Genomic DNA, 25,290 nt, shown 5'->3' on the forward strand with positions numbered 1-25,290 from the left:
CCAAAAAAACTAAGCAAGCTAATGCCTTTACGCTACTTTTTTCAAGTCATAATTTCAAATCATCTTTAGAGTCGCATCATGCAGGTTTACAATGTATTCAAAATCAAAACATATAGCCCAATGTTTGTAGAACAACTAAAGTTACATTAATAACTCGGCAGGTAGCCTAGTGGTTAGAGCGTTGGGCCAGTAACCGAAAGGTTGCTAGATTGAATCCCTGAGCTGACAAGGTAAAAATCTGTAGTTCTGCCCTTGAAAAAGGCAGTTAACCCCCTGTTCCTAGGCTGTCATTGTAAATAAGAATTTGTTCTTAACTGACTTGCTTAGTAAAATGAAACTTGAAATTAACCATAAAGGAATACATATTTCTTTGTTAACTGCTCAACACAGAATAGCATGTAAGTACTCCCTCAAATCGTTTGGAGACAATATCCTTTCTATTTTATTTATATTTTTCAATTGTATTCTTCATACTATAAAATAATGCCACGGAATTCTAAGCAAATCTTGTCTGCTAAATTAAATAGTGTAGCCCACAACCATTCAGCATAGCCAGATTAGGACCTAACATAAGGACAACTCAGAGTATGCTATTCTGTTCTTCTGAAATAGACTACATTTTCTTCATATCATAATAAATAATGGATTTATTGTGAAGGTGTAGGCTATATTACATGGATTTATTAGACTTTTTAAAATGTAGCTGTTCCAAAGGTCAGCATCAGTGGCTTGTTGGCTATGTGTGGAAGCCAGAAGATACTAAATGTGTTTATGTTAATTAACGGTCAATTACAGTGAGACCGATAGTTATTTGTCGACAATCACCGGCTGACAAAATTTCGTGACCGCCACAGCCCTACCTGCAACCTAAAAATATTTTCACATTTAAACGTTTAAAAAAAAACATTCTGTTTTACCGGTCAGGAAACGTATGGCTTCGTTCCCACAACCAATGTGAAACCAAAAAAATACGTTCCCACAACTTCCAAGGAACCAAATGTGCTAGCTGGGTATCTATCATGGAGCAAGCTCAACTGTGTTCCACCATGGCTGCACCCTATTCCCTATTTAGTGTACTACTGTACCTTTGACCAAGACCATTTAGGACACATACCCGTGACAACTGATAACAGTATCTTACAGTGCCCCAGTCAAACCCAAGACCCATTACGTGTTTGGTTATGTTATAAGGTGATAAAGTGTGTGAGTGTTTGATTTTAAGACAGGTATGTGCGTGACCCATTGATTGCATGGTGTGTATAACTGAGTTTGTGTGCGTGAGTGTTAAACGCAGTGGTACAGAGAGATGGGTGGAGAATAAACTCCTAACACAGCTCCTCTGCCAGAAGTGATTTAACTTCAGAAGGAGCCATGAGGTTCTACTCAAATCACCCCAGTCACACACATGCACGTGTGCGCACGCACACAGTGAGTGAGTACACTGTTGGGGCTAAAAGCTTGTTACACTCCGACCAAAACAGCTCCGACAATGTAATGTCATCATTTACAGGCACTGTGTACTGTACAGTTGATGTATTTGTTCTGTAAGACCAAAAACACAGCAGGTCTGCTTCAGTGTTGCAGATGTGGAGTCCAGATAAAACCATGAGGAACCATGAGGCCATAAAAGTGTTGAACAGATTCTTGGGCTAGTTCACAGGAAGCAGGTTGAGAGAGTCACAATGGGCCAACTCTTTTACTGCCTAGGCTAACACACATCAGCCAAACTCATCACTGTCTTGGTCACATCGCTCAGTAACGCTCAGAAACAGGACCATATGTAGAGCTGACCTAACATACCTCTTTCCCACATGAAAAAATTCTACTATATTATACTACAGTACTTACTATACAATTCTGTAGAAAACTGTAGTATACTTTAGAATAGTATACTACACATTGTAATATCCCTTGATTATGTGTAGTATATCATTTTCTTTTGTATACTGTAGAATATTATAGTACATACTACGGTATACTATAGATCGCAAAAGCACTACAGTAAATACTAGAGTAATGTCTGCAAAAATACTACAGTAAATACTGAAGGGGTTAGGGTCCCAAAGACCCTCCCAATTATTGATTAAGGGGACTTTAAGATTTATATGTTTTGCTCCAGGCCTTATAATAGATACGGTTACTATGTGTCTAAAAACTCTGCCACTTTACGTTGCACAAGCAATCTCTATTGGCCTTTGTGGTCAAGCCCTAGCTGTTACAAGAGTGTGCTTGCAGGCTAGGTCTGAGTCAGCCCGAAACTAGATAAAGAGAAGAAACCACTGTCTGTTTTTGACATTTTGATCTTGTGTGACAGTGGACAATGCTAATGAATTCAGAGAAGCTACTGTACTAGGTTGCCTTATAAGGTAACCTCAGCATATTGCTGCATACATACATTGACGTAGCTGATCATACCACTAGGGAGTGACCACATGTATAAAATCAGCTGCGCCCTCCGGTGGGGTTGCAGAATTTACTCTGAGACATACATGCTGTGTTTCCATTGTCAACTTCTGTCTGCAATTGCATTAATACCGTTTTGATTGATTTGCTTAAAGATATTGTCTGACTGCTGATTTCACCAATAAGCCAATGATTGACAAGGAGCAAGGAACCTACCCCGACAATCAGTCAGCAAAAATACTACAGTAATTACTATAGTACAGTATATACTACAGTATTTAGTGTACATATAACCTGCCCATTCCCATCCCCCATATTCCAATTTGTACCACTCCTAAGTGAGAAACCTACATGCCAAGTACAGACCATACATTGTATTCCTTTCATATTATAGAAAAGAGCACAAGTGCTGAACTGCCTGTTCAATCCTCAGTCCTCAGTCCTACCTACAGGTTATGGAAAATAGATAATAAAACACTATAGAAAATACTACAGTATACTACAGTCCGCAAAAACACTACAGTAAATACTATAGTACTCAGATATAGAGTATTCAGTCACTGTAGTCATGTCCTCACAGCTGAGCCAATTAGAGAAGACTTGCTTCCTGCTTCTGGAAGTCTCCCAAATGGCACCCTATTCCCTTTATAGTGCACAGCTTTCGACCAGTGGCTGAGCCTGGTCAAAAGTAGTGTATCATATAGGGAATAAGGTGCTATTTGAGACACAGGCAGAGGCATGCATTCCAATGGGACCCCATGTTCTGTTACGTTACTGTACTCCCTCACTCACCTCACTATGGTGTTGGTCGTGGTTTGGTTTTCATTGTTTCTGGTCAATCTGGAAGAAGCCACTCTCTGATTCGGGGGGTTTTAGGTTAGGTTGTAATAAGTAACTCTGCCATTCAGAGGAATAATAGCTTTTACAGAGCCTTATGTTAAGATGGTTTGCATAGGATTGCCTAGTGAAACTAAAAACCAGTGTGGACTTGTTTTTGTTGGATCTATAGCTTCTCAAGTGGTTCATGTCATTCTTAGTAAAATGTCTCTTCGTGACTCACTTGAGGACTGGTGAGCATTTTAGGATGCGTAAGGACTGGGTTGGTCAAGTGTTCCACTCTAACTTTCATAGTAAATCAAGAGGTGCTGCCATTTTGGTTGATAAATCTACTCCCTTTGTAGCTTCTGAGGTTATTGCTGATCCTAAGGGACGATACGTCATAGTAACCGGTGAACTGTTTTCTACCCCTCTTGTTTTGGCTAGTGTTTATGCTCCCAATTGGGATGACACAAGTTTCATTTCTTCCTTTTTGTCTGCTATACCCAATTTAGATTCTCATTTGTTGATTTTAGGGGGGATTTCAACTGTAAAATGTCCCCAGTTCTTGACAAGTCCTCACGAACAACTACAGGCCCATCTAAATGTGCCCTACTTATTCAATCCTTTCTTCAGAAATATGCTATGTTTGAGGCCTGGCGTTTCCTACATCCTACAGATAGACAGTATTCCTTTTATTCTCATGTTCACCAAACATACTCCCGGAGTGATTACTTCTTTTTGAACAAAAAACTTCTGCCTAACCTTCGGCAGTGTACTTACGAGAGTATTGTTATTTCTGACTATTCACCATTAGTGCTTGAACTAGAGTTTCCCCAGCGACCTCCTATGTGTTATCAATGGCGCCTCAACCCCATTTTACTCTCAGATAAGGAGTTCTTCTGAAATAACTTTATTCCTAGAAACTAATTCAACACCAGGTATGTCCTGCTCTACCATATGGGAGTCTCTCAAAGCATACCTACATGGTCAAATTATTTCTTATACAGCCAACCAAAACGGAGTTCGCTCTCAGCGACTTCGGGACCTAAGCGAGTCCATAGCCACATTGGATGAGAAGTATGCTACGGATCCTTCCTCTGATCTGCATAAAGAGCGCCAACTACTCCAAACTGAATTTGATGAGCTTTCTACCAGGCAAGCTAAACAGTTACTCTTGCGAGCTCGATACAGAGTGTATGAACAAGGCGACAAGGCCAGTAAACTCCTTGCACATCAGATCCGTAAATCTGAGGCCTCACGTTTAATCCCAAAGATAAGGACCCCGTCTGGTGCCACCACAGTTATACATAAAGAGATCAATGATCAATTCAAACAATTTTACTCTGCGCTATACACCTCTGAATCCCCTCAAGACCCTTTGCTGATTGATTCCTTCTTTAATGGCTTGAATATGCCTTCAATTGATACAGACTCCCATGACTGTCTAGAAGAAGAATTTACACCTGAGGAGATTGCAACAGCAGTGTCCACAATGAAAAGTGGTAAATCACCGGGTCCGGACGGTTTTCCAACCGAATTTTACAGGACGTTTTCTGGTCTGCTTTGCCCATTCTTGTCTCGACTATTTGCAGAGTGCCTTAATACCTCAAAGCTACCCCCTAGTCTTTATCAGGCTTCAATTTCATTACTATTAAATAAAAACAAAGACCCCCTGGAATGTGGATCCTATCGTCCAATCTCGCTTTTAAACTGTGATTACAAAATCCTAGCCAAGCTTTTAGCCATCCGTATGGAAGGCTCGCTGCACCAAGTAATACACTCTGACCAGACTGGCTTTGTGAGAAATAGGCATTTGTTTTTCAATATTAGGTGCCTTATGAATATACTGTACTCCCCAGCGTCGGAGGACACGGAGGTGGTGGTCTCACTTGATGCGGAAAAAGCGTTTGACCGTGTTGAGTTTGATTACCTAACAGCTGCCCTTTATAGATTTGGCTTTGGCGTCAAATTCATTGTGTGGATAAAGATTCTTTATTTTTCCCCCATGGCTTCGGTACGGACTAACAACTTGTCCTCTGACTATTTTCCCTTGCGCTGCGGATCCAGACAGGGTTGTTCACTCTCCCCCTTGTTGTTTGCTTTGGCAATCGAGCCTCTCGCCATTGCACTACTCTCTAATGATGCCATTCAAGGTTTAATCAGGACGGGCTTAGAGCAGAAAGTCTCGCTATATGCTGACGACCTCCTTTTGTTTATCTCTAACCCTGATACCTCATTGCCACGTGCCTTATCTGTTCTTAAAAAGTTTGGATCAATCTCAGGGTACAAGCTGAATCTAGGCAAGAGTGAGCTTTTTCCTGTAAATAAGGCTGCTTTAAAGTGCTCTTTTACAAGTTCTCAGTTTAGGATTGTCCAGGATCAATTCACCTACTTGGGAGTTAACGTGACAAGGAAATATTCAAATTTGTTTCAGGAAAACTTTGTTGCTCTAGCAGACAGTTTGAAACAATATTTTACTTATTGGAATTTGCTACCTCTTTCTCTTATCAGAAGGATTAATGTCATTAAAATGAGTGTGTTGCCCAAATGTTTATATTTATTTCAATGTTTACCCATTTTTTGTCCAAAATCTTTTTTTATTTCACTGGATCAAACATTCATGCATTTTATTTGGGATGGAAAGGTACCACGGATTGGTAGAAAACATTTACAGAAGCCTAAGTCATTGGGGGGTTTAGCTCTACCAAATTTTCAGACATACTATTGGGCTGCAAATTTCAGAGCCCTTCTGTACTGGCTGCAGACTGATCCTACTGGCCCTAGACCACTCTGGGTCCAGATGGAGTCTGAATCGTGTAAACCTGCTGCACTTTCCTCTGTGTTGTGCTCGTCTCTCCCAGTGTCCCTTGGCAAAAGGTGTGTCAACCCAGTCCCTTAAAATTTGGAATCAGTTCCGTTTAGCCTTCAGCCTCCGAGGCTTTTCTCTATCAGGCCCAATCAATCAGAACATTTTATTTCCTCCATCTTTGAATGATGGGGCTTTTGGCATCTGGCACTCACTAGGCCTCTCCTCACTAGCCCAATTATTCTTTGACGATACATTTGCCTCTTTTGCTCAGCTGCAGGAAAAGTTCAACCTCCCCCAATCCCACTTTTTCGGCTATCTCCAGACTAGGAACTTTGTCAGAGCTAACACACCTGCATTTCCCCATAGGCCTCCGAATACAGCTATAGAGGGCATCTTAGAGCTGAACAAGCTTCCTAGGGGCGCAATTTCAGATGTATATGCAATCATTCATGACTTACAGAACCCTTCTTTGGTGCCTTTAAAGACTCGATGGGAAAAGGATTTAGGGGAGGAACTTGGGGAAGACACCTGGGAATCTGTGCTGCACAGGGTGCATTCGTCCTCTTTAAGCACTAGACACAGCCTCATTCAATTCAAGGTGGTTCACCGTATCCACTGGTCGGGGGCCAAACTTGGAAGAATATTCTCTGATTTTGATCCTACCTGTGTCAGATGTAAAGTGGAACCAGCCACACTGTTGCATATGTTTTGGGTCATAAACTGTCAGGTTTCTGGGAATTAATATTTAAATGTTTCTCTGCTATATATGACACTGTTATAGATCCGTCTCCCCTTACAGCCCTTTTTGGAGTACTGCCCATAGGTACCCCCCTGTCAAGAATCCAGTCAGACACTGTTGCTTATACAACTCTTTTAGCTAGACGGATAATACTACAGAACTGGAAGATGGCAGCTCCCCCATCTTATAAATATTGGGTGAGAGATGTGTTGTGCTCTCTGAAACTAGAAAAAATTCAATTCAATTCACGGGGGAACCCCAAACTGTTTAATGAGGCTTGGGCTCCATTCCGGTCTTACTTCAAACAGTCCATTCTCTGATGGCACTCCTATTAAAACCAAAATAAGTCTGTATTTGACACCCCTGTGACTTAAGGGTTGGATGAGCTTTTCTTTGTGTTTTGTCTGGGGGGGCATTAAGGTTGATGTGATTATTGATTGTGACCTGCGGATGCCTTGTTCATCTTGCCCGGGCAGAGACTGAAGTGTGAGCTTGTTTTTCCCAGTTATTTTTATTTTTACATTTTGTTCACACCTACATAAAATGATTATTATTCATTTTTTTATTTTAAAGCATTGTAAACTTTTTATTTTTGGTCCAGTGGATGGTCGGTCTGTGGCCATAGCTGTCTGTGAGTGGTTGCATTTCTCCACCCCTATCCCTTGACTGTTTACAGCAACAATGGTGAGGTGTTTGCTCTGTCCCTGTACTATAGATTGCCCTTTAACCTTTGTAGCCTTCTGCCTGGTGTGTTTAACTTGTCTAAAGTATGGTATCTTTAAAGCAATTTTTAAAAATGTATTATTTGTATTTTTTCTAGTTGAGTATATTATTTATATTGCTTTGTCTTGTCTTGTATGTCTCTCTGTGTGTGTGTAAAACTTAATAAACAGAGTAAAAAAATTTTTTTTTATCTTCGTTACAGTCAGTACACAAAGCAGAGAGAAGTTGTGTGTCAGTCTCAAAGTTAAAGGAAGGAAAGAAGATTCACTCAATGGAATGTATTGTGGTATTAAACTGTTACTAAAGAGACAAAAAAAACTGTCCATTTGAAGGCCAGCTTTCAGTTGGACAAAAACTACAAGTGAAAGATAAAAATAAAAATAAATAAAAAAGTGAGATTAGGATAACTTCTGTGAGTTGAAAGCAGGAGCACAATTCCACATGGACACATTTGAATGAGAGAAAACCACATGGACGATGATATTTAACCAAAATGTGTGTTTTCCTTCCAAAATCTTAGAAACGTCCAACATCAACAGATCAACATGCAAAAGAAAACAGGCGCAGCCGTGAAAGTCATGGGCTGCATTCTGAGGGCTGTAACAATAGAAGCCATCTCCTGTCTGCGTTGGTGCATCGTGGGTGATGGAGTTGGATGGAGTTCTCTCTGGGTGGCCTACCACATCTGTGGCTGGATGTGGGGGAGTGGCCTGTCAGTCGCCATGACAGTGAGCCATCGGCTGCAGCTAGTTGGACTGGAAGGGACACACGCCAGACTAGAGAGTGGCACGCTCTCCGCCGGAAAACCTTGGTTTAGCCTATTAGAGACGAGGGAACCAGTACAGACATCTGACTGTCAGACATCTGGGCTTGCGATTCATGCCAAGTAAATACCACTTACTGGAACACACGCTAATCAACAACAGACAAAATTGTGTTCAAATTAGATCACTTACTATGGAGTAGACTGGTAGTTTAGTATTCGTGAGGACAAGTTGAAGGATGAGCTGAAGAGAACACTCCTCACTCTCACTCTAAACTCTCTGAACAAATATTTTCAGTGATAAAAACAATGTCCAAGCCTTATGTATACAGGTCAGGGCACTGACCTTTTAGGATAACATTTTTGGAGAAATAAGTAACAGAAGTGACCTCACAAGTCTGTGAAGTTGAGAGCTCAACAAGGCGAGTTCAACAAGGCTTCTGTTTGCAGCGAACATGTTGCGCCAGAGTAACAATTTCAGTTGAACGACTTTAATGAACATTCCAAAATGTTACGGTGAAACATCAAACAGACACTTTTTGTAATGTTTACTGTGGCTTTTTAGAGAATAGTCCAACTGAAAACGATTTGGCTATTCCTACTAAATATAGAAAGTTTACATGGCCACTTGTTGTAGTTAGCGGCAGTTTGGACACGCACATTCGCCACACACTATCTTCTCAGACGGTTAGCTAACGTTAGCGAACGGTCGCGGCTAATACAAAACAAATGGAATATGTTAGCTTTTCTTTTGTCAACATTATTATTTTACCTTTATTTAACTAGGCAAGTCAGTTAAGAACACATTCTTATTTACAATGACGGCCTAACAGCTAACGCTAACAAACTATTTCCCTTGTTGAATGCACCTCTGTTCTACATGCATAAGTGGTATTTTTCAGCCAATGACAGAGCTGGCGAGGCCTGACCGGATGTTTAGAGATCTGACTAAGATGAGGACACAATACTATAAAAGAAGTGATTTTGGAAAAATGCCAACTCACTAGGCAACTCACGTTAAAAAAATGTTGACTGTCATTCTGAAAATTGTGTTTCCTAGTGTCATTGTCGTAAACCCACCCCTTTGCATTTGCAGTGGCAGAATATGCAGAGCAAGCAAAAACAGGTATACTGGGTTTAGAAAAAGGAAATATAACTGCAAAATTCTCTCCGTCTCAGTCTTGGCCACGTCTGAGAATGTGATAGTCATTATGGGTTTGACTGGGATTTGGACCAGAATATACATCATCTTCTCCACTTCAGCTGTTTTTCTAAACCAGGAAGCAGTAAGTTGATCTTGGCATCTGGCTGAGTCAATTTCTTTCTTTCATTAATGTTTCAAACTTCCCAAAACAGATTTAGGATTTGTATTGGTAGTTTCTACTAAACCAGTAGAAATTAGAATCCCCAAATTCATCATCACGCACACACACACGCCGCGCACGCGCACCCGCACCCGCTCACTCACACACACACACACACACACACACACACACACACACACACACACACACACACACACACACACACACACACACACACACACACACACACACACACACACACACACACACACACAGCATTACATAATTTTAAAGACAGAGTATGACTTGGGGCAGCAGGGTAGCCTAGTGGTTAGAGCGTTGGACTAGTAACCGGAAGGTTGCAAGTTCAAATCCCCGAGCTGACAAGGTACAAATCTGTCGTTCTGCCCCTGAACAGGCAGTTAAACCCACTGTTCCTAGGCTGTCATTGAAAATAATAATTTGTTCTTAACTGACTTGCCTAGTAAAAATAAAGGTAAAAAAATGTAGGCTTCCAGTATAGTAGGCAGGTAGTAGTACAAAGGACTGCCTGCTTGCCAAGTGTAATAGGCTTCTATACTGAACAAAAACATGCAACAATTTCAAAGATTTTACTGAGTTACAGTTCATATAAGGAAATCAGCCAACTGAAATTAATTCATTAGGACCTAATCTATGGATTTCACCTGACTGGGAATACAGATATGCATCTGTTGGTCAGAGATACCTTAAAAAGTTAGGGGTGTGGATCAGAAAACCAGTCAGTATCTGGTGTGACCACCATTTGTCTCATGCAATGCGACACATCTCCTTTGCATAGAGTTGATCGGGTTGTTGATTATCGCCTGTGGAATGTTGTCCCACTCCTCTTCAATGGTTGTGCGAAGTTGCTGGATATGGGCGAGAACACGCTGTCGTACACATCAATACAGAGCATCCCAAACATGCTCAATGGGTGACATGTCTGGTGAGTATGCAGGCCTTGGAAGAACTTGGACATTTTCAGCTTCCAGGAATTGTGTACAGATCCTTGCGACATGGGGCCGTGCATTATCATGCTGAAACATGAGGTGATGGTGGCGGATAAATGGCACTACAATGGGCCTCAGGATCTTGTCACGGTTTCTATGTGCATTCAAATTGCCATCGATAAAATGCAATTGTGTTCATTGTCCAAAGCTTATGCCTGCCCATACCATAATCTCACCACCACCATGGGGCACTCTGTTCACAACATTGAGATCAACAAACTACTCGCCCACACAATGCCATCCATGTGGTCTGCGGTTGTGAGGCCGGTTGGACGTACTGCCAAATTATCTAAAATTATGTTGGAGGCGGCTTATGGTAGAGAAATTACCATTAAATTCTCTGGCAACAGCTCTGGGGGACATTCCTGCAGTCAGCATGCCAATTGCACGCTGCCTCAACACTTGAGACATCTGTGGCATTGTGTTGTGAGTGGCCTTTTATTGTCCCTGGGATCTTTCATTTCAGCTCATGAAACATGGGACCAACACTTCACATGTTGCCTTTATATTTTTGTTGAGAGTACATGTTATTTTAAAATACATTTTTGGGATATACAGATCCCCTGCATGGAAAACTTCTAAAATGGTTCTCAAAAGGAGGTAATATTGAACCTAATTCAAAAAGACGAAAATCTATGTACATGGGTCAGTCCAAGGACACGATGGGGATATTATGGTGTGTGTTCTTGCATTTGTGCGTGTGTGTCTGTGTGCGTGCATTCGTGCATGTGTGCATGTGCCTGTGTCTCGCTGTGTGTGTCTGTGTGCGTGTGTTCGTCAGTGCGTGCATGAATGTGTGTGTCTGTGTGTCTCTGTGTGTGTATTTGTGTGTGCGTGTGTGTGCGTGTGTGCGTGTGTAGGGGGAAGCTGCTTTTCCTCACAGACAGGTGAGCCAGAGTCACTGACACTGGATTACCAAATTCAATTTAAATCAGGTTTAAGCATCAGCTTAATGTGTTACTCTGGCAAAAACATCATTGTTCTCCCTAAATTCCAAATCTTCACTTTGACGCCTCAATTAACACCACCTACTCCTTAATTCTGCTGAAGGAGCAAAAGATAAGCTTATTCTAATGCTTTTGGTGGCCATTTTGGTTGTACAGGAGACAAAGGGTGCCAAATCTATGAAAACCTTTCAACCTTGTTTTTGCCAAAATTGATAGTCTCTGGACCCAAGAAATCTGTTTTTCTACTCACTGTTGTCTTCTACCTAAAATATTTTGATCGCTGTTTTGGTATGAAGGCTCTGTCCCAAGTGGCACACTACTCCGTGTGTAGTGCACGACTTTTGACCAGGGCACATAGGGCTGTGGTCAAAAGTAGTGCACTATATAGGGAATAGGGAACCCTTTCAGATGCAGCCTCTGATTTGGTGATGAGCCCATGGGTGGAGGTCTCTCTGGAAAGAAAAGATTCATGTCCTTTATGATATTAGGCCATTTCTCACTTGGCACTCATGCCTGGTTCCGATCATTCTGGGAGATTCCAAATCGATAGGAGCAAGTTATGACTGTCTGGAGAGCGTGTCTGTCTGAGGGAGAATGTGAACGCGTGAGAAGGAAAGCCAAAGTATGTCATGAAAGATAATAAAAAAGGATGATAAAGACATTATAAACATAAGTCGCTTTAATGCTATTTAGCCATTGAAGGGAAATCATCAGCACATCTCTGTCCATTCAATGTAGCTACACATCACAGCTTAGCATTAGAAATGTAAGAACGGTGTATAAGAGTTTGCAACATGTGACTGGACAAATGATCTGCAGGTCATTGCTTCATATCAACATAAACACCATGTTCGGCTGAATCTCCCCAAGTAGGGAAGAACACTCACTCCTTCACACACATACACACATACACGCACACAAATACACACTCACACACACATTAACACACACACACACACACACACACACACACACACACACACACACACACACACACACACACACACACACACACACACACACACACACACACACACAGAGAGTGTAACTAGATATTAGACATTCTTATCTCCCCACAAAGAGCTCCCTTTTCCCTTCCTGCTCCTGTCTTTCATCAGCCCTGTTTTCCTTCAACTTGTCTTCACTCTTCATTTTCACTCCCTTCCTCTCTCCCGGGTTGAGCCCCCCCACTCCCTCTCAACACCTCTTGTTCTTCTTGCTCATACTCCCCATCAATGTTATCTCTCTCCCCATCCCTCTGTCATCCCCCCCCCATGCTTCTTTCTCTCTCCCATACCTCTGTCTCTCTACGGGTGTAGGATTCTCCTTTACCAGAGCAGATACGTCCTTGTATACATTCTGACAGTGGCTCCATGAGGGCCTCAGCCTCAGCTTCTTACTCGTATTGGTTTATTCTCTCAGTGTGACCAGTCTGTTCCCTGGACAGAGAAAGGAATACGTAGGACAACCTTGAATATTTTTGCACTGAGCCGGAGATGTGGAATTAAGAACTTGTCCTGTTCTCTCTAACGACTGGTTTTACATTTTATGCTTCAGTCTTTCAGCTCGAGATTTATGGTTTTCCACCCCCCTCCACTAACTAAACATTCCCTCTGTTTCTCTTTCTCTCTCCTTCCTTCTCTCTTTCTTACTCATTCTTCATCCACTGGCACTCTCTCTCCTCTTTCTCTTTTTTTTCTCTCCTTCTTTCTTCTGTTCTCTCATTCTCTTCTCCCTCTCTTTTCTCTCTGGCCTGCAGGAAGGTTTTACAAGGTTGAGCCTCAGGTTTGTAGCCGTGTCCCTGGGTGACTTCCATAAGTACTTTCCCTTCCCATCTCTCCCTGCTTTCACCACGACTTAGCAGGAGGTGCACAGGTGGATGACCGTACGTACGCAGTCACGTGGTCACCCGGTCAGGTCAGGTTAAGTGTGTAGTTTTGGCCTCTCAGGTCAATCCTGTGTCTTAGTTTTCTGGTTTCAGAGACTCAGAGTCTGACTATGCAAAATGTTTGCATTGTGAAGCGGTTGGTTTAAAACGTCTTTTAAGATGTGTGTAATTACTAGTAGGGTTTGACCACGAGCTAGCCAATCGAAACATTGGCCTGGCTCTCATTCATCTCTTTCGCTCTGATGGTTCTCGCTATGTCAAAGAGTTATCCACATCATTGTTTTTACTTCATTCTAGAAGAGTATTGCCGCCCCCCTCCACGCTGCTACTACTCTCTGTTATTATCTATACATAGCCACTTTAATAACTCTACCTACATTTCCTCAACACTGGTCGCCCCGCACATTGACACATTGACTCTGTACCGGTACCCCCTATATATAGACCCGCTATTGTTATTTACTACTGCTCTTTATTTGTTATTCTTATGTCTTACTTTTTTTGTTGTGGTATTTTCTTAAAACTGCATGGTTGGTTAGGGCTTGTAAGTAAGAATTTCACTGCCAGGTCTACACCTGTTGTATTCGGCGCATGTGACAAATACAATTTGATTGGATTTGATTTGACATTCACTGAGAATTTAAAATATTTCTCATAGGAAAAGTGTCAATGTGGGCATGGCCATGGAATATTTTAGTTATGCAATGAGCGTAAATGTAATTAAGCCATCTCCAAACTGTCTGAACACAACCAAAGGACAATCAAAATGTATTATGGGCCAAAAGCATGCACATTAAAAGAGAGGGGAAAACAGAGACGAAGAGAGATGTGAACATGTTGAAAGAGTAACAACCTAAGAGTCTGGGGGACTCCCTCTGCCCCCTATGGCACAAATGAACCCCTTGAAGGCAGAGGGCGTGGCAAGAACATTTATGGCATTCCTTCAACAATAAAGGGTCATCAAAACCAACCATAGGCTTTCAACAGAGAGAGCAATATGGGGACAGGGGAGTTATACTGCAACGCCACAACTTCTGATGTGAAAAGGGCTTTAGAAATACATTTCATTGATTGATTGATTGATTGAACTTCAGTAAGAGACGAAAACCACATAAAAGTGCATTCCACCCCTTCATAGTGCTGCCTACCACTGCATAGCACCGGCAGATTGATGACGCAGCTTAATCCATTGGGGTCAGTGGGAAAGATTCAGTGGCACGCTACGCCTCATTCCACGTCAATGTCCTTCGATATTGACTAACTCAATTTCCCACTTCACCACGCGTGGGGCAGGGACACTTGTGCGATGAGATGGTGAGGATAGGAAGAGGGGCAGTCAGAGAAGGGGTGAGGCTGGGTAGGGGAGGGTTGCGTGTGGTGCGTCCCGTTGGAGTGAAACCACCAGTACGGCTGGTGTACTGCTGCTGCTGACACAGCTGGGCCCGGGCACTGACTCCAGCACCACCGCCGCACCGCTCTCCTGGAATGTACCAGGCCGTGCCGACGGGGAGTGAAACCATAACAAGTGCAGGAAACTGATCAGCACACTCTGGATTTCACGCCATCCGCAGGACGCCTGGCGAGGACTCCAGAAAGCCAGATGTGTGGTAGAAGAAGAAGTCTTCATCCCAAATGGCACCCTATTTCCTTCACGGTGCACTAGGGGATAGGGTGTCATTTGGGACTTGTTTCAAGAGAAACCCTCAAACCTAGACCTCAGACCTCAAGCCCCAGATCCCAGGAGTCCACCCACCGGGACAGCTGCTTACAACAATTACTTATCTACGTGTTCTTCTCTGGCTGTTCCCAGCCTTTACTCTCCTGTACCTGGAAACTCACACATGAAAGCCCACCAATAAAAAGTCACACTGAGCTGACTCATCCACATCAGTAGCTGGCAGCAGAAGATCTGAAGGTATTGATGCCCAGGTTGGTGATTGAAGGCCAAGGTGGCCCATGACAAATCCTCCTTTATCCACAGATTTAAACGGAGATGTGGGGGTTCGGCCCGAAAAGCTAATGGCCATCCTATGTCAACCACCCACAGAAAAATAAATATGTCCGAAACCTTGAGGACTAGGGAGGCAATCTTGAGCTGGCTTCAATTTGGCAGAGGAGAGACTGATGGGAATACCATATGAATTCACTCAGCCCATGCGTGTGTGTGAGAGGGAGAAGTGGAAAAGACAGACGGCAAAAGGAGAAACAGTAAAAAGAGTATCTGTTGAATATGTATCTTTGCATAAACCCAAGGTCATATCCGCTCAGCTTCTTCGAACACTCAGAGAAAAAAAGAGAACGAGAGTTCAATGGTTATCTGGGTGACTCCGCACATATGTCAGTACTTGTGTCAAGACTCCACCAAAAGCACATATACACATTTCAACATGTGGTCACAAAATGTTAGTGGGACATGTGTATTGATATTACACCTTCTAGCTTTTAATATGACGATCCCAAGGTCTTTGTGCTGGAAAGAATGCCCGAGCTAAGGTTGAGTTCACTCCGCTCGCTCTCACTCTGAAATTCAGCCATCTTGTCCTGAGAGAGTTTGGATATGCTGAGAAAAGGTAGAAAAGGGTGGCTGGCTCAATGCTCTGCGAATACCTGCCTTACGGATCAGCCTGCATTTCATGAGAACACTGGGACTACTGCTGCCAGCTGTAGTCCCAAAATGACTGGAATTCCCCAAAAGAGGTTTAACGGAAGGACATACTCGAGGAGGAGGAAGTCTGATAAACAACTTGAGAGAGACAAGGTAAACAAAAGGGACAGAAAAACTTTCACAATCATCCCTTTCACTTTCAGTGAGACATCGTATTGTAAAATCACCCCCGTCCCAGACTATACCATTTGAGGACAATGTCCTTAGTATAACACCAGGACAACACCAGTGCCACAGTGGAAGAGGTATTTTTGGGGGGCCAGGGTATACCACACAATATATACAAAAGTAAGTGGACACCCCTTCAAATGAGTGGATTTGGCTATTTCAGCTATGCCCGTTGCTGACAGGTGTATAAATTCGAGCACACCGCCATAGACAAACATTGGCAGTAGAATGGCCTTACTGAAGAGTTCAGAGACTTTCAACGTGGCACTGTCTTTAGGATGTCACCTTCGTAAAGTGGAAACACCTAGGAGCAACAACGGCTCAGCCGCGAAGTGGTAGGCCACACAAGATTACAGAATGGGACCGCCGAGTGCGGAACCACATAGCGTGTAAAAATGCAACACTCACTATCAAGTTCCAAACTGCCTCTGGAAGCAACGTCAGCACAAGAACTTTTCGTCGGAAGCTTAATAAAATGGGTTTCCATGGCTGAGTAGCCCAGTAACACACAAGACTAAGATCACCATGCGCAATGCCAAGCATCGGTTGGAGTGGTGTAAAGCTTGTCGCCATTGGATTCTGGAGCAGTGGAAACGAGTTCTCTGGAGTGATGAATCACACTTCACCATCTGGCAGTCCGACGGACAAATCTGGGTTTGGTGGATGCCAGGAGAACACTACCTGCCCGAATGCATAGTGCCAACTGTACATGTTGGTGGAGGAGGAATAATGGTCTGGGGCTGTTTTTCATGGTTCGGGGTAGGCCCCTTAGTTCCAGGGAAGGGAAACCTTAACACCACAGTATACAATTACATTCTAGACGATCCTGTGCTTCCAACTTTGTGGCAACAGTTTGGGGAAGGCTCTTTCCTGTTTCTGCATGCAATGCCCCCGTGCACAAAGCGAGGTCCATATAGAAATGGTTTGTCGAGATTGGGGTGGAAGAACTTGACTGGTCTGCACAGAGCCCTGACCTCAACCCCATCGAACATCTTTAGGATTAATTGGAACGCCAACTGCGAGCGAGGCCTAATCGTCCAACATCAGTGCCCGACCTCACTAATACTCTTAGTGAAGCAAGTCCCCGCAGCAATGTTCCAACATTTACTGTAAACCCTTCCCAAAAGAGTGGAGGCTGGTATAGTAGCAAAGGGGGGACCAACTCCATGTTTAAGCCCATGATTTTGGAAGGTAATGTTCGACGAGCACACACGTTTGGTCATGTAGTGTATTTTTGGGCCTCATAGTTGGAATCACCAAAGTCTATGTCTTTAGGCCAAACTCCGGGGTAAAGTCATTCAATGTTGGTTGAGAGTCTCCCCTATGCAGTTTAGAAGACACCCCTCTCCATCGAACCTGGTGGCTTCAGGGGTTTAATACTCAAGCTAGGCATAGAGAAATATAAATGGTTCATTTACACTATAGTTTAAAAGTTACAAGCACTGCACTTAATGATCATCATGAAAATAGTTATTTTGTACAATAACAGCTTCAGAGTGTGGAGACGGGCCTATAAGAGCATGGTAGGCCAGGCCAACAGCTGCCATTGCCTGTGTCCCAGATAGAAACCCTATTCCCTATATAGTGCACTACTTTTAGCATAGTCCTCCCAGGGCCAAGAGCAGAATCCCCTCCCTGGTTGGGTTGCACAGAGTTCAGCAGCTACTCTCCTCAGCCTGGCTCTTCTCTGCTCCTACGAGGCCTTACACATGTCCAGAGTTCATTTAAATAAATGTAAAAGCGAAACTGGCCTTTGCTATTTGGCCTCGTTCCCTGAGAGCTCTCGTCTAGTCTGGATGTGACCAAATTGGCACCCTTTAATCTTCCATAGGGCTCTGGCCAAGAATAGTGCACTACATAGGGAATAGGGTGCCATTTTGGACACATCCAATGAGTGGAGGGCTGGCGTCTCTCGATGCAGCGAGCTCACACAAACACAAACAGGATGCTTCCTCTCAGGTGACACCTTGATGAGAGAGATTGTGTTTTAGCACAGTTTGAGTTTGTCTCCACTGGTGCCGGGATAAACATGGGGGACCATTCCTCCCTCTATCGCTTCATCACTCCATCCTCCCTGATGGACCTGAGTCACACTATGTGTGGATGACTAATTCTGGACTGAAGCATCATCCTCCAGACTTTCTGGATCAACAGAACAATGGCAGAGTACTCTCTCTCTCTCTCAATTAAGTTCAATTCAAGGGGCTTTATTAGCATTGTAAACATATGTTTACATTGCCAAAGCAAGTGAAATAGATACTAAACAAAAGTGAAATAAACAATAAAACATTAATGGTAAACATTACACTCACAAAAGTTCCAAAAGAATAAAGACATTTCAAATGTCATACTATGTCTCCATACAGTGTTGTAACAATATGCAAATAGTTAAAGTAAAAAAAGGGAAAATAAATAAACATAAATATGAGTTGTATTTACAATGATGTTTGTTCTTCACTGGTTGCCCTTTTCTTGTGGCAACAGGTCACAAATCTTGCTGCTGTGATGGCACACTGTGTCACGCCCTGATCTGTTTCACCTGTTCCTGTGATTGTCTCCACCCCCTCCAGGTGTCGCTTATTTTCCCCAGTGTATTTATCCCTGTGTTTCCTGGCTCTCTGTGCCAGTTTGTCTTTTGTATGTTAATCAAGTGAACCAGTCAGTTTCCACCTAATTTTGTGGGCAGTGTGCACAGCCTGTCTTCTATTGAGAGTCAGGTCTGCCTACGGTGGCCATTCTCAAAAGCAAGGCTATGCTCACTAAGTCTGTACATAGTCAAAGCTTTCCTAAAGTTTGGTTCAGGTACAGTGGTCAGGTATTCTGCCACTGTACTCTCTGTTAAACAGCTTGGAAAATTCCAGAAAATTATGTCATGGGTTTAGAGGCTTCTGATAGGCTAATTGACATAATTTGAGTCAACTGGAAGTGTACCTGTGGATGTATTTCAAGGCCTACATTCAAACTCAGTGCCTCTTTCCTTGACATCATGGGAAAGTCCAAAGAAATCAGCCAAGACTTCAGAAAAACAATTGTAGACCTCCACAAGTCTGGCTCATCCTTGGGATCAATTTCCAAATGCCTGAAGGTACCACGTTCATCTGTACAAACAATAGTATGCAAGCATAAACACCATGGGACCACGCAGCCGTCATACCGCTCAGGAAGGAGACATGTTCTATCTCCTAGAGATGAACGTACTTTGGTGTGAAAAGTGCAAATCAATCCCAGAACAACAGCAAAGGACCTTGTGAAGATGCTGGAGGAAACAGGTACAAAAGTATCTATATCCACAGTAAAATCAGTCCTATATTGACATAACCGTAAAGGCTGCTCAACAAGGAAGATGCCACTGCTCCATAACCACCATAAAAAAGCCAGACTACGGTTTGCAACTGCACATAGGGACAAAGATGTACTTTTTTGGAGAAGTCCTCTGGTCTGATGAAACAAAAATAGAACTGTTTGGCCATAATGACCATTGTTATGTTTGGATGGAAAGGGGGAGGCTTGCAAGCCGAAGAACACCATCCCAACCGTGAAGCACGATGGGGGCAGCATCATGTTGTGGGGGTGCATTGCTGCAGGAGGGACTGGTGCACTTCACAAAATAGATGGCATCATGAGGGAGGAAAATTGTGGATATATCGAAGCAACGTCTCAAGACATCAGTCAGGAATTTAAAGGTCGCAAATGGGTCTTCCAAATTGGACAAAGACCCCAAGCAAACTTCCAAAGTTGCAGCAAAATGGCTTAAGGACAAAAAGTTAAGGTATTGGAGTGGCCATCACAAAGCCCTAACCTCAAACCCATAGAAAATTTGTTGGCAGAACTGAAACTGTGTGTGAGCAAGGAGGCCTAGAAACCTGACTTAGTTACACCAGCTCTGTCAGGAGGAATGGGCCAAAATTCACCCAACTTATTGTGGGATGCTTGTGGAAGGCTACCCGAAACATTTGACCCAAGTTAAACAATTTAATGGCAATGCTACCAAATACTAATTGAGTGTATGTAAACTTCTGACCCACTGGGAATGTGATCAAAGAAATTAAAGCTGAAATAAATCATTCTTTCTACTATTATTCTGACATTTCACATTAAAATAACGTGGTGATCCTAACTGACCTAAGACAGGGAATTTTTACTTGGATTAAATGTCAGGAATTGTGAAAAACTGAGTTTAAATGTATTTGGCTAAGGCGTATGTAAACTTCCGACTTCAACTGTATATGTTGAAAAATGTGGGGCTTAAGCTGCATCCCTGTCTCACCACTGTGGAAAGAAATGTGTGTTTTTTGCCAATTTTAACCGCACACTTGTTTCTTTACATGGATTTTATAATGTCGTGTGTTTTTCCCCAACACCATTTTCCATCAATTTGTATAGTAGACTCTCATGCCAAATTTAATTTCTGAAATCAAAGCACGAGAAGACTTTGCCTTTGTTTTGGTTTGTTTGTTGGTCAATTAGGGTGTGCATGGTGAATATGGTAATTTGGTAAAAAGCCAATTTGACATTTGCTCAGTACATTGTTTTCACTGAAGAAATGTACAAGTCTGCTGTTAATGATAATGCAGAAGATTTTCCCAAGGTTGCTGTTGATGCATATCAAACGGTAGTTACTGGAGTCAAACGTGTCTCCACTTTTGTGCATTGGGGTTATCAGTCCTTGGTTCTGAATATTGGAGAAGATGCCAGAGCTGAGGATGATGTTAAAGAGCTTAAGTATAGCCAATTGGAATTTGTGATCTGTATATTTTATCATTTCATGTAGGATACCACAGGCCTTTTTGGGTTGGAGGGTTGTATTTTGTCCTGTAGTTCATTCAATGTAATTGGAGAATACAGTGGGTTCTAGTAGTCTTTAAAAGCTGATTCTAAGATTTGCAATCGATAATGTATATGTATGTTTTTGTTTTTTGTTCTTTGTTACAGAGCCAAAAAGATTGGAGAAGTGGTTTATCCACACATCTTTGTTTTGGATAGATAACTCTTCAAGTTTGTTTAGTGTGTTCCAATCTTCCCAGAAGTGGTTAGATTCTATGGACTCTTCAATTACATTGAGCTGATTTCTGACGTGCTGTTCCTTCTTTTTCCGTACTGTATTTCTGTATTGTTTTAGTGATTCACCACAGTGAAGGCGTAGACTCAGGTTTTCTGGGTATCTATGTTTTTGGTTAGAATGGTTTCTCAATTTCTTTCTTAGATTTTTCATTCTTCATCAAACCATTTGTCATTGTTTTTCATTTTCTTAGGTTGTCTACTTGAATTTTTTTTATTTGATAGGGAAGCTGAAAGGTCAAATACACTGTTTACACTTTCTAACGGCAAGTTTACATCTTCACTATTAGAGTGAAATATTTTGTCCAGGAAGTATTCTAAAAGGGATTGAATTTGTTTTTGGTAGATTTCTACACTACATTCCTTCCATCTATAGCATTTCTTAATGTTGTGCAGTTCCTTCGACCTCGATGTCTCATGATTGAGGATTGCTCTGTTCAGTTAGACTGTGATTTTGCTGTGATCTGTTTTTCTCTCTCTCTCCCCCTTGAGGGGTGTTTCTGTCTTCCTCTTCTCTCTTTTACTCTGTATGTATGTAGGCGTGAGTTTGAGAGTGTGAGTGTGCACGGTGTGTGTCTATCAGTGACTGAGTGTATGTGTGTTTATGAAGTTGTGACATCCTGACCTAAGCAGGCTGTGATTGCTGCTTTTGGACCAGTGGCGAGGTTGGATCGGACACGCTGTCAGCCAGAATGAGCTGTTTTGTTTTTAACCCTGCACGGTCCAGACAGGAACGCATCACTGACCCCCCTGACCCAAAGGCAGTGGGGAGACAGACTGCCTTGTGTCTGTCCCTATTCCCTATATGATGCATTCCTTTTCACCATAGCCCTATGGGTAGTGCACTTCATAGGGAATGAGTTGTCATGTGAAACGCATGCAAAGTATCACACGACGGTGATAAGGGAGATTGATATTTCTCTCAGTGGAGAATTGAGTAAAGACAGTAAGGAGAGTTGTGCTCTACTCACCGAACCTCTTGTATCCAAAAGACTGTACTTCCTCCTCGTCTGCAAAATCGTCTGTGGGCATGACAACAGAGACATGTGTGTTACCATGAGGTCTGAGAGAGAAATCACACACGGCAACGAATGGACCGTGTAGCCTATACTCCATTGGTTCCAGAACAAAAACACCATATAGATCAAGAAGATGGTACAGTCACATCACACACTGAAATCAACTGCGTGGGGTGATAAGTGTCACTACATTTACCATAATGGAAATACGTTTTGACTTTTTTTGTGTCATCCTCAATGATTTTAAATGCGTTATGATGTGGTTGTATTGTGTATTGAATGATCAACTAAATATATCTCTCTATAAACCTTCATATACACTGCATTATTGCATCCCAAATGGCACCCTACTTACTGTATTAGGGTCCTATACTACTATAGTATATGGGCCCTGGTCAAAAAACATTTGACACTCTGAATATATCAACTCCCCAGAGGAATGAGTACCCCACCCCACCTCAGCAAAGGTCAGGACCGAATGTTCTCCCCGTAACTGTTCTGTTACCCTGGTTCTCTCTGGTTGAGAGACCTTGTGATATAACCAAGAATTTTCAGCCTTAACTATCACAACAAAAAAATGTCAAGATCCTGGAGGGACTGTTATATGTACACACGTTAGCACTCCATGTTTCACAGGGAATCCAGTGTTTGTGATAAAAGTCAAACTGACACAGACTGTTTATAATATGATACTTCCGGCATGTCTGAAGAATTATGCAGCACCGGGGATGTGTCCACAATGGCACCCTTTCCCCTGTCGTGCACTACTTTTAACCAGGGCTTACATGGCTGTAGTCAAATGTAGTGCACTATAAAGGTAATAGGGTGCCATTTGAGACGTGACCCTAGGTAACCAAATGGATGCAGGACACCAACAGGCATTTGCTGCAGCCCAGGACACTACACAAATGTCTTTCTCTCTGGGGGGCGAATATATAGGCCTTACTCAGCACATAGCTTTATCATCGTGGTGTGTTATAGAGGCTATAACTCCCCATCAAGAGCCTCTTTCTATGTGGAAAGGAGACAGGAGGACTCAGGCCTGTAAAAGCCACAAGCTGCGGTTTCTCTGGGTTGTTGACTTTAAACCCTAATTACACTTTGCCACACTACACTGCACTCCACTTACACTAGAAGCCAGCGCAGGGAGGCTGCAGAAAGATAAGGACATCACTGACAATGGCTAGCAGATGTTGGAGAGGGAGAGATGCCGTTTTGACTGGGGGCAGTGTGAGGGGGAGGGGAGAAGGAGGTTGAGGAGGACGGTAGTACACTACATAGAGAATAGGGCGCCATTTGGGATGCAAGCCTGTGTGACAGAGAGGTCCAAAATGGACATATGAGATGTTCTACACTAAGACATTTCCTGTATTTTGTTTTACAATAAATTACTGGCAGCACAGTAGCTAGTAGGTTACTGTAAATGTACAGTAAATTACTAGCAGCACAGGAACCAGTAAATTACTGTAGATTTACATGACCTTTACTGAAACACAAATTTACAGCATATTACTGGACCACCTGACTACAGCAGCAAGCTGTATTTCTAGAATTTACAGTGCTTTACTGGAAGCACAGTGGTTAGTCAACTGTTGCAGATTTACAGCCCAGGCAGCTAGGGCCAACGATAGGCAGTATTTCTGTTACATGTATTTGATATAGGTATTTCCATATTTTCAATACCTATATTGAATACCTGTATTTTCTAATACAAAAAATAAACTTACAAGGTGCTCGCTTAACGACAACAACATTTTCGGTAATGGTAACATCATCTTTTTACTTGGCATGATTGTGATATGTTCTTGTTGATCTTCCTTAGTTCAATGCACTGACTGTAAGTCACTCTGGATAAGAGTGTCTGCTAAATGACGTTGATGAAATTAATAACCTATCACAATAATAGCATGTAAAAAGTTACTGAGAATGTTGTTGTAGTTAAGGATACATTGGTCTTCAAGGCATTTTGTATTTGTAACAAGGTACCTTTTGATGTATCTTTGCCCATCTCTGGCTAGTGCAAAGTACGTTACTGTAATATTCACAGTAACTTGAAGTTACTGTAATGTCCAAGCAACTGTAATATCCGAGCAACGATACAGTACAATACTTAAAAATGTACCTACTATTGTCATGCCCTGACCTTAGAGAGCCTTTTTTATGTCTCTTTTTGGTTTGGTCAGGGTGTGATTTGGGTGGGCATTTTCTGTCCTTTATTTCTATGATTTGTGTTTCTATGTGTTGGCAGGGACAGCTGTCTATCGTTGTCTCTGATTGTGAATCATACTTAGGTAGCCCTTTTCCCTCCTTTCAGTGTGGGTAGTTAACTTTGTTTGTGGCACTTAGCCCTGTTAAGCTTCATGGTTGTTTCTTTCGTTTGTTGTTTTGTTGGCGACATTTTAAAATACAAATAAAATGTACGCTCACCACGCTGCACCTTGGTCTACTTCCAACGACACCCGTGACAACTATACTGTATGAGAGTAAATGCTACTGTAATTGTAATATTGGTATTTTACTGTAATTACACGGGACTGGTGCAAACAGGTTGACTGCTAGGCATTTATATAGTACAGAATATTTATGAATATTTGGTGTTTTATATCGCTTGCAAAGACTTCCAAAGTGGCTGTGACTACAGCGCCAAGCAGACCAAAAGGACTTGGCAAAAAACTCAACCAGTAAAGGTTTAAGACTTGCTGCCACTCTCATCTGTCCCCTTTACACATGAAATGATTAGGGAACTTCAACCACATATCGGTTCAATTGCTACAGCATTCTCACTAACGGATGCACCAAATACCGTAGAGCCACTTACAAGTCACGCCAAAATATGTTGAGCTAGCGATTCATTCCCCTCCCACAACATTTATCCCAAACCTTTGCCATAATTTAAAGAATGCTGCAAAAAAATATACAACACAGCAATACAGTACTTTATGGTTAAAGCTGCA

General features: G+C 42.4%; 1 protein-coding gene across 2 annotated transcripts in view; it reads right to left on the reverse strand.

Annotated features, from left to right (window-relative positions):
• Nucleotides 1–25,290, reverse strand: part of LOC112227973 (collectin-12) — a 62,962-nt gene that overhangs the window by 36,172 nt on the left and 1,500 nt on the right. The window contains exon 2 of one of the 2 annotated variants that reach the window (XM_024393028.2): nucleotides 22,289–22,339. In XM_024393028.2, coding sequence (XP_024248796.1) covers nucleotides 22,289–22,339 — 51 coding nt within the window. Of the gene's footprint in view, nucleotides 1–22,288; nucleotides 22,350–25,290 lie in introns of those variants that run through there. The other variant, XM_024393027.1, reaches the window with a different exon arrangement.

Source organism: Oncorhynchus tshawytscha, linkage group LG29 (assembly GCF_018296145.1).
Source record: "Oncorhynchus tshawytscha isolate Ot180627B linkage group LG29, Otsh_v2.0, whole genome shotgun sequence".
NCBI lineage: Eukaryota > Metazoa > Chordata > Actinopteri > Salmoniformes > Salmonidae > Oncorhynchus > Oncorhynchus tshawytscha.